The 12,824-nt window shown below is 40.1% G+C and overlaps 1 protein-coding gene across 1 annotated transcript in view; it reads left to right on the top strand.

The window, feature by feature from the left end:
* Positions 1-7,158, top strand: part of SNX9 (sorting nexin 9) — a 178,221-nt gene extending 171,063 nt beyond the window's left edge. Inside the window, 1 exon segment of the mRNA XM_033935714.1 lies at positions 1,578-7,158. Coding sequence (XP_033791605.1) covers positions 1,578-1,625 — 48 coding nt within the window. The 3' untranslated portion in view covers positions 1,626-7,158.
* The last annotated feature ends 5,666 nt before the right edge of the window (positions 7,159-12,824 follow it).

The following is a 12,824-nucleotide window of genomic DNA, read 5'->3' on the forward strand; positions in this document are numbered from 1 at the left end:
AAAAAATATGTTTGAACCAGGCACTTACCTGAAAAACTATAGGCACTCCAGGATCCCAACTTGAATTAACGATCACTGTTCAAAGCGGCTCACTATGTTTACAAATCAATCTACTTCATCCATTCATAATATCCCCTCTACCCAGACCTGAGTTTCCCCACAATGGCATCTTCAGGAGGGTTAACATGCACTGTTGAAAACAAAAATAAAACACAAATAGCATTCACTACATGTCCAGGTCATAAGCCTACCCTAATCCTTCCCACACCATGCCTCTTAACAGCCATTTTATCCTAAATGTCTGACCCAAGGGTAGAGAAAAGGGTTTGAGATATTCCAGGACTCGCTGTCTTCCCTCCCCAAGGTGTAACTTCTCTCCCCTCTTTCTCCCTTTGCAGGTCTCTGCACCTCTCATCCCTCCCTCAACCCATAACCAAAACTCTGTCCCCTCTCCAGGCCCCCAACCCTTTGATCTCCTCCCAACCCCAATTCCACCCCCCCCTCCCGATCCGCTGCTTGCCATCCAGAATCCTTCTTCCCGACGTCAATTCTGACGTTGGAGAGGAAGTTCTGGGCCAGCCAATCACTGCCTGGCTGGCTCGGAACTTCCTCCGACGTTTGGAAGAAGGATTCTGGACGGCAAGCAGCGGACCGGTTGGGGGTGGTTTGAATCGGCGCTGGAGAGAGGCTGGCAAGCAGCAGCGGCGGTGGACCGAGGGGGGGTTGAATTGGGCACGGTAGGGAGGGGAAGTGATCGCCTGTCCCATTGTCCCCGAGCACAGCTTTGGGACGCTGTCCCTGAAAACTGGACATTTCAGTGTCCCGAAACTGTGTGTGGGATCAACGGGACAGGGAATAAAAAAAATGTGTCTGTCCTGTTAAAAACGGTATGTATGGTCACCTTAATCATACATCACTTGGATTTTGTTCCACAGTCTACAAGCATCCTTCCCCAAATGCTGCCATTTTGCCTATTCCTTGGCACCTTTCTTAGAGATTGCATCTGGTATTTCTCTTTTGTAATGTTCAGCTTCAGCCAGCCTCTTTGCCACTTCCTCCAAGGTATATTGTAACTGATTGTAAAGGCCAGTCTCAATTCTGCTGTAACCTAGATTGAAAGTGTATTTCGACATGCTGAACTTTGGTTATACCTTTCTCTTTGTTTGTTGGACTGAATGACTGCTTTCTTGTTTGATTTAGTAGTTGAAGTTCATATGGTATTTGATACCCATCGGTACAGCCATATAGTTATAGACCATTTTGACCTGCATGTTCAGTAGAGGCTCTTTAGTCAGTAACTATAAATATAAATAATTCTCAGCTCCTACTGTATCTGTCCCACATAGCATCATAAGTCTATACTAGGTATTGAAGTTCAGTCCTGTGCTTGTTAGTGCAAAGTGCCGCCTTTGGGTTCACTGAAGTCCACAATTTTTGTATTTTAGTCACCTATTCTGAGGTGGTTTTCTTATGTTCTTTTGTAACTGTCTTGAGCAGTGGAAAGAGAATTTTCCAGTTTGAGAGGCAAACGCAGCTATTGCAGGGGGACCTGACATATGTTTTCTTTTTGCTTCCAGATTGCCGAAAAACTGAGGCAGGCCCTCAGCCGCTTTCCTGTCATGTAGCATGGAAGGAGGAAAGAATATGAAGATCTGTTGGAAAGTGCTTTATTCTGACCTTTTCACTGAAACAATGAAAAAGCCTTAACTTTGACAACCAAAAATATACATATTAAACTTTAAAAAGAAAAAAAAAAGGAAAAATAAGCTTAAAGCAAGCTGCCTAGTTTATAAATAAGCCAATGTGTGTGCAATACAATATTTGTATGTCAACTCTCCCCTCACCTTCCTTCCTGTCTCTGATGTTCAAAGACACTTGTGGGTTGAGGTGAAATTCAAAAACTGTAAATTGTAAAGTCACAAATTCTGAATGGATTTGTGTTTTACATGGAATACAAATTCCTGCCTCCTTGTATAGGCAGAAGCCTTCTCTCAGATGCTGGGACTTTCACACCTCTATGAGCAACATCTGATGGAAATGTCAGTACATCTGTCCACCATGTTATTGAGTTGGATATCTGTGTTTTCATCTTTCAGAGGCTGACTTTGCGTATTTTTTTTCAGCCCAACCTCCCATCTATTAAATCTACTTTTTACAAATTTTCTTCCAGAAAAGATGACCAATCTCTCTTTAGAATTAGAGGAAAAGTGTTCAGTTTGTAAAGTTACTGTACCATATGGGCATAAATTGAACTTTTGTTCTGTTTGTTGAACCATTGCTATTTGAGCTGGGTTGACTTGTGGGATGGGCATAATTCTGGTAACTTATCTTAACCAGAGGAGTGAGTGGAGATAACTGCTGAGAGGTCTAAGGCTGAACAACATTTTCCCTACAGTACAGTACACATTAGTCTCATTACTGTAGCTTTGGAGACAAAGTTTGTTTTCTTGGAGAAAATAACCACAAAGCACATTTACTTACCAAAGTAAGCATTTAATCTCATGTGAATCAAAGAGAAAAGTGATTAGCCTTGTCTACTCAATATGTTGAGGAAAGAAGTTGCTTTTATTATTAATTTACATTTTGTAATCCAACTGATTTCTGACAATTAAAACCGTACCTTAGCTTCTCAGAACCAACTCTTTGTTTCCTTACAGTTTTAAACCCATGAACATTTCAGTTATGCTTTGAATATCAGTGCTCACTTTTTTATTGAATATTTACTTACGTCCTCATATTTATTCTTGGATATGAAAGCAGGGCTTTATTTTCACAAGACTGAATGTAAAAAAAAAAAAAGTAAGTAACTCTTTGGAAATTGAGTATTATGGCTTTCCTAAATGGCTTGCCAAATCAATCATTTTTCAGTATTCTAGTATTCATTATGATGGTTTGACCTCAGGAAATTTTATCCATAATCCCTAAAAGTTAGTTCTATGTTTAGTTAGTTCTTTGACCCACTTTGACATTTTCACAAAAAGGGGTATGTGCAACAGGTGCTCTCACCAATTGGCATGGTAGCCTGTGGATGGAGGGCTTAGAACGGGAAGGGGGTGGAGTAGAATAAAGACAGAGGTAAGCAACTATGCTCTCATTTTTTTAATTATTCTACTGGAAAAGTTATATTAACTTTATATAGTTATCTGCTCAAACAGAATAGAAAAATGTTTTCCATATTTTTCTTTGCTACAACTCGTATATATTACATTTGCATTACATTGGATGATGATGTAGGAGGATTCTCATAGAATAATTTACCATTACACCTTAGACATGGAAATTATTAGAGGAAGTGAAGCATTTTTCCCCGTTTGATTCTGAGATCTGAAATCCTACGTGCACTGTTAACTATCCAGATTAAAAGGAACAACTAGGTTCCATTCCTTTGTGTAAATCCAGCAGCTCTGTAGCCCTAACAATGTCCAGTCAAAGAGAATGCTCTGCAAAAGTGGACTCTGGTAGGTCAGACAAAGTATTTAGGAGGCAGAAGCATTTGCAATGAGGATCCTTTTAACAGCCACCATATGAAGCAGTGAACAGGGTATGGCAGTTCAGTTAGGACAGTCTCAAGTTAGAGATGCTATAAACTGGCTGAAGCCTGATTTGTCCTACCAGACTTATTTCTTTTTCTCTCTCTATGAAACCAATCTCTTGTGTGCGGCAGAGGAAACAAATTTAGCAGTACAATTTTGACATCCTTTATTTGGGGGTTGGGGGAATAGTCAGATGCTTTCCTCTCTCCTCCTCCTTTTTGGGCTTCAAACCCAGTTAGAAGCATCTACTGGAAACATGGTGCCATGATCTTTAGGAATACCTGGGGGGGGGAGTTCTCCCCCATCATGTACCTCCCTCCTAATGTAATTTTTGCATTGCAGCAGTCCTTAGCCAGGGATCACAAATGGCATCTCCCTTTGGAACCTACAGTAGTATGTGTTTATTCTGGGTCTGACCTTTTTAGATGTTGCTGCTCCTTGATATCGGGGGCTAGGAAACTCATGAGTGCTGCCTCCACAGCATTTGGCTATCAATCTGTTTAATACATAGTAAGATCCTTGTTGCCCCCAAGTTCTCACAAGCCATGTTTTCTTTCTATAATGCATAAGTATAAAGAAGCTAATCTCAACAGTACACAGAGCAAGATATAAAATAGTGACATTCGAGTGCAATGTGTCTAGTAGTCCTGAACACTAGGCTTATGCATCTGAACCCACATTTTGCTTGCAGAATGATATCGCTCATCTTTCAATTCTGCCTCCTTCCCAGGAGGCTTGCTCCTGCCCTCTCAGTTTTTCTTCTGCTAGCAAGTTGCTCAGATTTGTTTCTGATCTCTGGTTTTATTTTATTTTTATTTCTTTTTTGAGGGGAAGGGAGGTTCCTATCGTTTTAAGTTTGAGGAATGGTGCCCAGAGTTTTCCTCTTGTTAGGACCTCTGCCTGGGAGAAAGCGTAGGCTCGTGTGGCAGAAGTCTGCTGCTAGCAGGATCACCCCTTTGGGGCGCCTGTCTAGCCAGCCTGTTGTAATATTTTTGGAGCTAGGGGGCCATCCCCTGAGTATCTGCTCACATCCCTGATTTATCAGGAGCTTGAGTGCAGGTTGTTTGGCTGTTTCTTGGCTTGGCTGGGATTAATAGCGGGCCTCCCCCGTCATTGCGAGAGAGTTTCCAGGAGTTGAGGCTCAGCCCGACATCGGTCCAACAGGAAGCCCAAAGACCATGCTTGTAGAGCAAATTGTGAGATAGAGTTCTCCATTTGTTCCAGCTGAGGCAGACAGGTACCACGTGGCACAGTGAGACTATTATAACCTATGGGGAAAATAGGGCGGGGCGTCGGGGCCTTGCCATGGTGCCTCGCACCTTTACCAAAGTGTGATGGTGGTTATAGCAGGGAACCAAATGCAACTGTATTTGGATGATTGGCTAATCAGGGTCCCATCCAAGGAAGAGGGAGAAAAGGCAGTCTCGAGAGTGGTAAGTAAACACCAAAAAGTCCAACAGGACAGAGAACCCACGGATATAAAACAGTACAAAAGGAAGTGGGAATGGACAATGAACACTCCACTGAAGATCACTGATGTAAAACCAACTTGTTTATTTCATAAAAGGACACAAGCATAAGCACAGCACTGTTTCAGCATCTGAGGAACGCCTGCATCAGGGGTCACTGGAGCGTATAAGTTCACAGATGGCAGGTCTGGGATAAAACAAAGCTCAGTCCAACTAACATGCCAGAGTAACCAAAATCACTGAAAAGCTTTGGAAGTCTCGAGAGTGGCATAGCTCCTGCAGAACTTGGGATGGATAGTCAACTTCAAGAAGAGTCACTTAGATCCAACCCAGTGCTTGAAATACCTGGGAGTTCTGTACGACACAGCTGTAGGCCAGGATTTTCTTCCAGAGCCATGCAGACAGATTCTAGAAGCAGATATTGGACTTGCTACCGAGTCAAGCTTCGACAGTGTGGAATTATCTGCAGGTCCTGGGGTTGATAATGGCAGCCATTGAGGTGGTCCCTTTGTCCAGGGCACCCTTGAGACCCTTTCAAGACTCCTAGCCTGCTGGTCTCATCAGACTCACTTCAACAACTGCTTCAGTGGACACCAGAAGTGAGGAACAGCTTATGATGGTGGCTGCAAATAGCTTCCCTCTCAAAGGGCATGCCACTCCGTATATCCACCTTGGAAATCCTAATGACTTATGCCAGTCTCTACGATTGGGGGAGTTATTGCAACAGATACCTAGTTCAAGGTATTTGGTCCCGATCCAGAAAAACTGGTTCATCAATCACTTGGAACTCGGAGCTATTCAGCTGGCATTGCAGGACCTTGAGAAGTCCCTGGAAGCAGGCTGTTGGGGTGTTCTCGGACAACCGTGACCTAGGTCAACTGACAAGGAAGCACCAGGAGTGCTTCGATGTCTAGAGGCTCAGCTCTTTTAGTGAGCAGATCTGACAATCAAGACAGTGTTCTTGATAGCGATTACATCGGCAAGACAAGTCTCTGAGTTACAAATTCTCTTGCAGGCAGCCATTTCTTAAGATGTCAAAAACAGGGCTGTCCTTGCGCATGGTTCTATCCTTTCTACCAAAAGTAGTCTCTGCTTTCAATGTCAGTTAAGAAGTCCATTGCCTGCCTCTCAGCCTACGGGGTCAAAGGAAAAGAACAAATGTTGCATTTGCTAGACATCAGGAGAGTGCTTTTTTTGCTACCTCGAAGTTACCAATGAGTTTTGAGTCTCTGATCACCTTTGTTCTGACCAGTCTTGCTAAGAAAGGCAGGTCTGCGTCCAAGGCCTTGATGGATTAAAATGACAGTTTCCTCCACATATGTGGGCTGTGGTAAGCTGCCGCCAATCGCATTGAAGGCACACTCCACTAGAGGGATGGCTACCTCATGGGCAGAGGTTCAGGCAATCTACCCCGTGGAGATTTGTAGAGCAGCGACATGGTCTATTCTTCATACCTTTGCCAGATTCTATAGAGTAGACGTAGCAGCCAGAGAGGACACTGCTTTTGGGTCCTCAGTATTAAAGGCAGGCTCAGTAGTTGCCTCAGTAGGCACCTCTCATCTTTTGCTACTTCTGACTCTCTTCAGGGACACTGCTGAAAATACTCCAGCCTAGATGACTCCCTTCCCTTCTCACCTTAAGAAACAGCATAAAGCCTGTGAACCCAAACCATTTTACAACTTTCCTGCACTCATATAAACCCAGCTATTTCTACCTGCTACTTTTGACTCTCTCTTCAGGGACACTTCTGAAAAATTCTTATCATTAAAGTATAAGCTATCTCTAGGAGATGTCTCCACAGCCACACTGTGAACTCAGCCTAGACCCACCCACCAGTTACTCTTCACCTGTTGCCCAACCAAATCCAGCCAACAGAGAATAAAAGTAACTAAATTAAAAATATAATTCAACAACCCCAATGCTATACCTTAAATTTATAATAATCTTACCCATCGTGTTTTCCTATCCTAGTTACCAACCAGGGCAGATATGCTAACCCAAAAAACCCCTCCCAACACAGCCCCCACAACCAGAGAGGAATCTTCTTTTCCTCATATACCCCCAGAACAAAAAACATATCTATCACCCTTATAAAAGCCAGACCAGTAAATAACAACAACAAAAAAAAAATACTGAAAGACCTCACAGATAAAAACTAGGACATGTTCCTGATGACTAAAACCTGGCTTAAAGACAATGATAGTTACACCAGATATTTGTCTCTTTTTTTATATTATCATATTTTAGCAGGCTCCATTACACAGAAAAGAAGTAACAGCCATTACCTTCCCATGATAAATGGATTGCAGAGAAATGTATATTGATACTAGATCTCAATATGTGTCATTAGGTTAAAAATTTGTATTGAAAAAAACATGCATTGCCAAGGATACGTATGCAAATTGTAACCTGGAAAATCTATTTGTACTAGATCTCTAGTTTGTATCAAGTTAGGATACAATCTTGTATAGTAAACTTGTTCTGTAATTGTGTCAATTTGTAACCTGTCAACTATATAATATGTATGTTTAACCTTTAAGCCGTTCTGAGCTCTTTGGGGACAGCAGGATAGAAAATGAATTAAATAAGTAGTCCTGCTATAGACCCGGGGTACTGCTTTGGTACATCCCTAGTGTTCAGGACTACTAGACGCATTGCACTAGGAGGAAAGATTAGGTTCTTGCCTTGATAATCTTTCTTTTAGTTGTGTCTAGTAGTCCTGAAGCCCCACCCTGTGAGTGGGTTTCACCTGCCTTTGGTTTTAATTTCAGTCTGTGGCTGACTGAAGAATTTCTCTGTCTCTCAGCTAAGCTGAAAGAATATAAAAATAAAAGGGAATATCATGTCTGAGTTTCTGCTTCTTAGCTATGAGCTCCATAAACATTGGTGCTGGTTGCATACAGTTCTGTATAATTTTGATAATATATTTGTTTCTGAGCAGAACAGAAGTATAGTGTTATGGAGTTCTCCCTGTTGCCCTCCTTCCATTAATGTCTTCTATTACAGTGGTTCTTGACTGTTTTTGTACAAACTGAGGGGGCAGGAGCAAGCCTACTGGGAAGGAGGCAGAGTTGAAAGATGAGTGATAATCATTCTGCAAGCAATTTGTGGGTTCAGATGCATAACCCTAGCATTCAAGACTACTAGACGCATCTACAAGAAAGGATTGAGGCAAGAACCTAATCTTCCTTTATCCTGTCTCATCGTTCAAATTCAAATGTGAATACCACAAATCTGGCAATAGTCATTAAAATTGAGATCAGTGTGAATAAACCAGGGTATTCTGAGCCATACTTGAAATGGGTTAAAAACGACTCATTAGCCACATAAATTGAAGGGCATGCATTAGTTTTACTTTAGTAGAAGCCTATACTGATATGTCTTCATTCTTGTTTGTGGGTGGTTGTTTTATTACTTTCAGAAAGCTGTAGACTTGGACAATAAGAAAAAATATATAAGTGAAACTTAGGGGTTCATAATTGAAACTAACACATTTAAAAACCTGCCCAAGTTGGCACTTGGTTGTCCAAGTGACGATAATTGAAACAGCTTTTTGGATATATCCAGGGACATTTTAGGCCTCTAAATTTGGGATTTGGATGAATTTTTGGTCAAGAATGTAGTATAAAGATAGACGTAGTGGCGGTCTGGATGATCAAACGCCTGGACGTACAGAAAAGATGATTTTTGAAAAAAGAATAGTTAAAATGTCCACTCTCAAAAAGTACATTTAGCCGCTGCTGACTTTGGGCAACTAGCGCCCCACGTCCAAATCAGACTTAGATGTATGTTTTGAATATGGCCCTCCACGTGTCCAATAACTGACATCACTAGTAAACAAGCTAGCATTTTCTGGTTTAGCCATCATGTAGATTAGACTGTTACAGAAAATCTTTAAAATATATATATTTTTAATGTAGAGAAATATATGAGAAGGCCTCTGCCATTAGGATAATGCTATGAAAATTGAAAAATATTTTCAGATACTTCATTTACAAAATAAAAAAGGCAAAATTAACTTTGCATTTGATTCATTAATGATAAATCACAAACAAAAATCCTTAGACTGGATTGGTGAGAGTTTATATACACTGCCAGTCAAAGGGTCCTTACTTTCAGTCCTCCTAGATTTGGGCTTTTTACAGTTTGGTTTGACACTGGCTGGGGATGTTGTAGAGGTGGACGTTAAGTAACATCTGATAGCCAGATTTTGAGTGCCAGAAGGAACTGTGGTGGATGATTCCTGGACTCAAGATCTTTGCTGCAATGCCCATATTAGGAAAAGGGAGAAGGGACGTACAAATAGAACAGTGGTTCCCAAACCTGTCCTGGGGGACCCCCAGCCAGTCAGGTTTTCAAGATATCCCTAATGAATATGCATGAGAGAGATTTGCATACCTGTCACTTCCATTATATGCAAATCTCTCTCATGCATATTCATTAGGGATATCTTGAAAACCTGACTGGCTGGGGGTCCCCCAGGACAGGTTTGGGAACCACTGAAATAGAAGAAAATCCCTGGTAGTTAACAATGAAGACTTAGGCTACCGAATCTCAGCTGGAAGAGAGAAAGGAACTACTTGGCCAAAAAACCCCAACTTAAAAACCTTTAAATGGTCACACTTCTTTCCTGTGTTTGCATAGCTTACAGACGTGTGCCAGGATAAACCAGCAATATAATAATCATGTTGGGCATTTTAAATGTTTGCTATGAAACATTTCATTTTATAATATAACTATTAAAAAGGATTTAAGTGAAACAAAGATTTGTAACTTTTGTACCCAGGTTTTTCTAATAAGTGCTATAGGATTTTTTTGTTTGCTAGTTTTTTGTAGGGGAGGGGATGGTAAGAAATGTGCAGGGTACAAGTCCACAGTTAGTCTTCAGATTTGTAGGCTCCTTATATTCCATAAGAATTTCCTTGCAGTGACCAGTCTGGTGGCCCAGACTGGAAACAAGGTTTGAATCTTAGATTTAACATTTCATCAAGCTGGGATTAATAGTCCAAACCACAAGGAAGGACACCTGGGGAGGAATGGATGCAAGACTTCTATTGGAAATGGGCAGAAGTCTAAAAGCCTCTCTTGTTCAGGGGTGCTAGTTCTCTTTTCTTCTTGGCTTTCATAGTGTACAACTCAGTCCATGATTGTCACGTTGAGGCTTTAAATCTGGAGGTAAAACTCCCCAGCAGCTTGTGAACAATGGGTCGTGATAAACGCAAGTTTTTGATAATAAAAGACAGTCTAATGTGCATGATTGTACATGTTCCAGTTGGAACATAAGTCCAAGTTGGGTTTTAAACCCACCCTCGAAAGCATGCCCTATATACCTCAGCTAATGCCATAGCCAGAAAGGTAGGCAAACACTTATGCTCATACCATACAGGCAATTCAGACCTCTCTCATTTTACCTTTTAATGAGCAGCAATTACGAGAGTCATTTCATGAACAATGCACACTATTTTTTTAAATTTACATGTTTTATTTTATTTTATTTTTTTAAAGTATTTCTTTACAATCCTTCGATATAGTCTCGCTTTGCAATGACTGAGTCTCAACATCCAGGAAACTTCATTATTCCAACCAAGACAGTTTTTGTTCAGTTGCCAAATGGCTTGGGTACTGGCAGAAGAAAGCTCTTCCAGAGATGCAAAACGATGTCCATGCATAGGTTGCTTCAACTTTGGAAAAAGGTCGAAGTCTGGTGGACTCATAGCTGGACTGTAAGGAGCATGAGGTAACACCTCCCAGCCGTATTCGAGTAGTTTTTCAATGACATTCCTTATGTGTGAGCGAGCATTGTCGTGAAGAATGAGTGGCCCAGCCAAGAGCAACTGAGGTCGGGTTTTGTGCATTTTTTTGCGTATTTCTGCTGTGACACTTCTTCCACGTGGAACTTTGTATGTGATGATGCTGCCTTCGTTATCATAAGCAAAAATCATTATTTGACTTTTGATTGAGCTTGTCAGAATTTTTGTGGTCATGGGGACGATGGAGCTCTCCACTCGTCATTGAAAAACTACGCAAATACGTCTTGGAGGTGTTCCCTCATGCTCCCTACAGTCCAGATATGTGTCCACCAGATTTCGACCTTTTTCCAAAGTTGAAACAACCTATGCGTGGACATCGTTTTGCATCTCTGGAAGAGCTTTCTTCTGCCGGTACCCGAGCCATTTGGCAACTGAACAAAAACAGTATCTTGGATGGAATAATGGAGCTTGCCGGATGTTGGGACTCGGGTCATTGCAAAGCATGGAGACTATATTGAAGGATTGTAAAGAAATACTTGAAAAAAAAAACAAAAACATGTAAATTTAAATAAAAAAAAATTAGTGTGCATTATATATGAAATGACTCTTGTACATTCTGTGGCCTCATTAGCTACATATCAGCTCTGTCTTAATTTTAGATTTAAAATAATCTCAAGTCACTAATGAATATTAAATGGAAAAAAAGAAAAAATATTTGTCAATAGTTTATTTGAATTAATAATGTGGATTTTTTCCCCCCTTAATTTTTCTAAAATTCTGGTGTAGCACTGCTAAATAACAACCGTTAAATATATGCACAGATAATGAATATGAATAACAAATGGAATTTTGTGCCAAATATAGGATTTCATTGTGCTTAAAGACAATCTATGATATGTTATTCCCATATGCAGGTAACTAAAAGTAGTTTTCATAAGCAGTGTATGTGTATCTTGGTCCACTTTATGGAAGTTTTGTGCAGAAAGTCTTGTAGACCAGATAACTTTTATTATGGTCTGTATTGATCATGATGTACAAACAAATTCTGTATCTTAGAGATTTGGTTTTGTAATTCAGTTAAGCTATGTTCATTTACAGTATACAGATTTCCCCTACAACCTCTATCGTCATCAACATACACACCCAAGTCATGTGCCTAAGAAATTATGTAAAATAATTTTGGAAAAAAAATATATCTTTTGCTTCTTAAAAAAAGAAGTCTTTTTGGACACAATAAATATTTATGCATATCTGTTGGAGTTGGATTTTTTTTTTAACTTCATGATCAGATAGTTTTGTACATAAAAAATGTGTATTTGGTGATGTGAAAGCTGTATTGTTACACTGTAACTGTTTTGATATTCTCTGACCTCTTCAATGAATAAGGTGATGTTTATATAGGAGCCCTTTTACTAAAGCTTAGCATACTAACAGAATTAGTGCATGCTAAATACTAAAACGACCATTTTATACTCGTTGACTTAGCATTTCTTGTAGCACCTGATAAGCTACAGTAGAAGAGTCCCATAGTGTAATTTTTGAATGAAACAAGGTTTAACAGTCTGATCTATGAATCATTTCCCCAAAAATCTGGCCTCTCTCTAAGAACATAAGAATAGCCTTACTGGGTCAGACCAATGGTCCATCGAGCCAAGTAGCTCATTCTCATGGTGGCTAATCTAAGTCATGAGTACTGGCTAATCACCAAGGAGTAGCAATATTCCATAATCAACTAAATATATGACATGATCGTAATACAGACATGATCTAAATTCAAACAAAAAAATGAAAAGTAATCTCATCACTAACTTCATAAATTCAAAGCTGAAAAACTGCTCAAAAAGTCATATTTTGCCTATTATGAAACAAAGTATGTTTGCTCAGATTCTTGGGTAAAAAAAAGATAACAGTGCTGTGTAACAAATAAATAGTGGGGAGTACAATAATAAAATTTGGGTCTTAAATAGGACTACGATAGAGCTCTAGAATGGTCATGTAACGTGTAGCATAAATAAATATTTTTTGTAGATGTTATGAGGTCTTGTATAATGAGTTAGCATGTTTGGGAGGTT

This window comes from Geotrypetes seraphini, chromosome 3, assembly GCF_902459505.1.
Source record: "Geotrypetes seraphini chromosome 3, aGeoSer1.1, whole genome shotgun sequence".
Taxonomy (NCBI): Eukaryota; Metazoa; Chordata; class Amphibia; order Gymnophiona; family Dermophiidae; genus Geotrypetes; species Geotrypetes seraphini.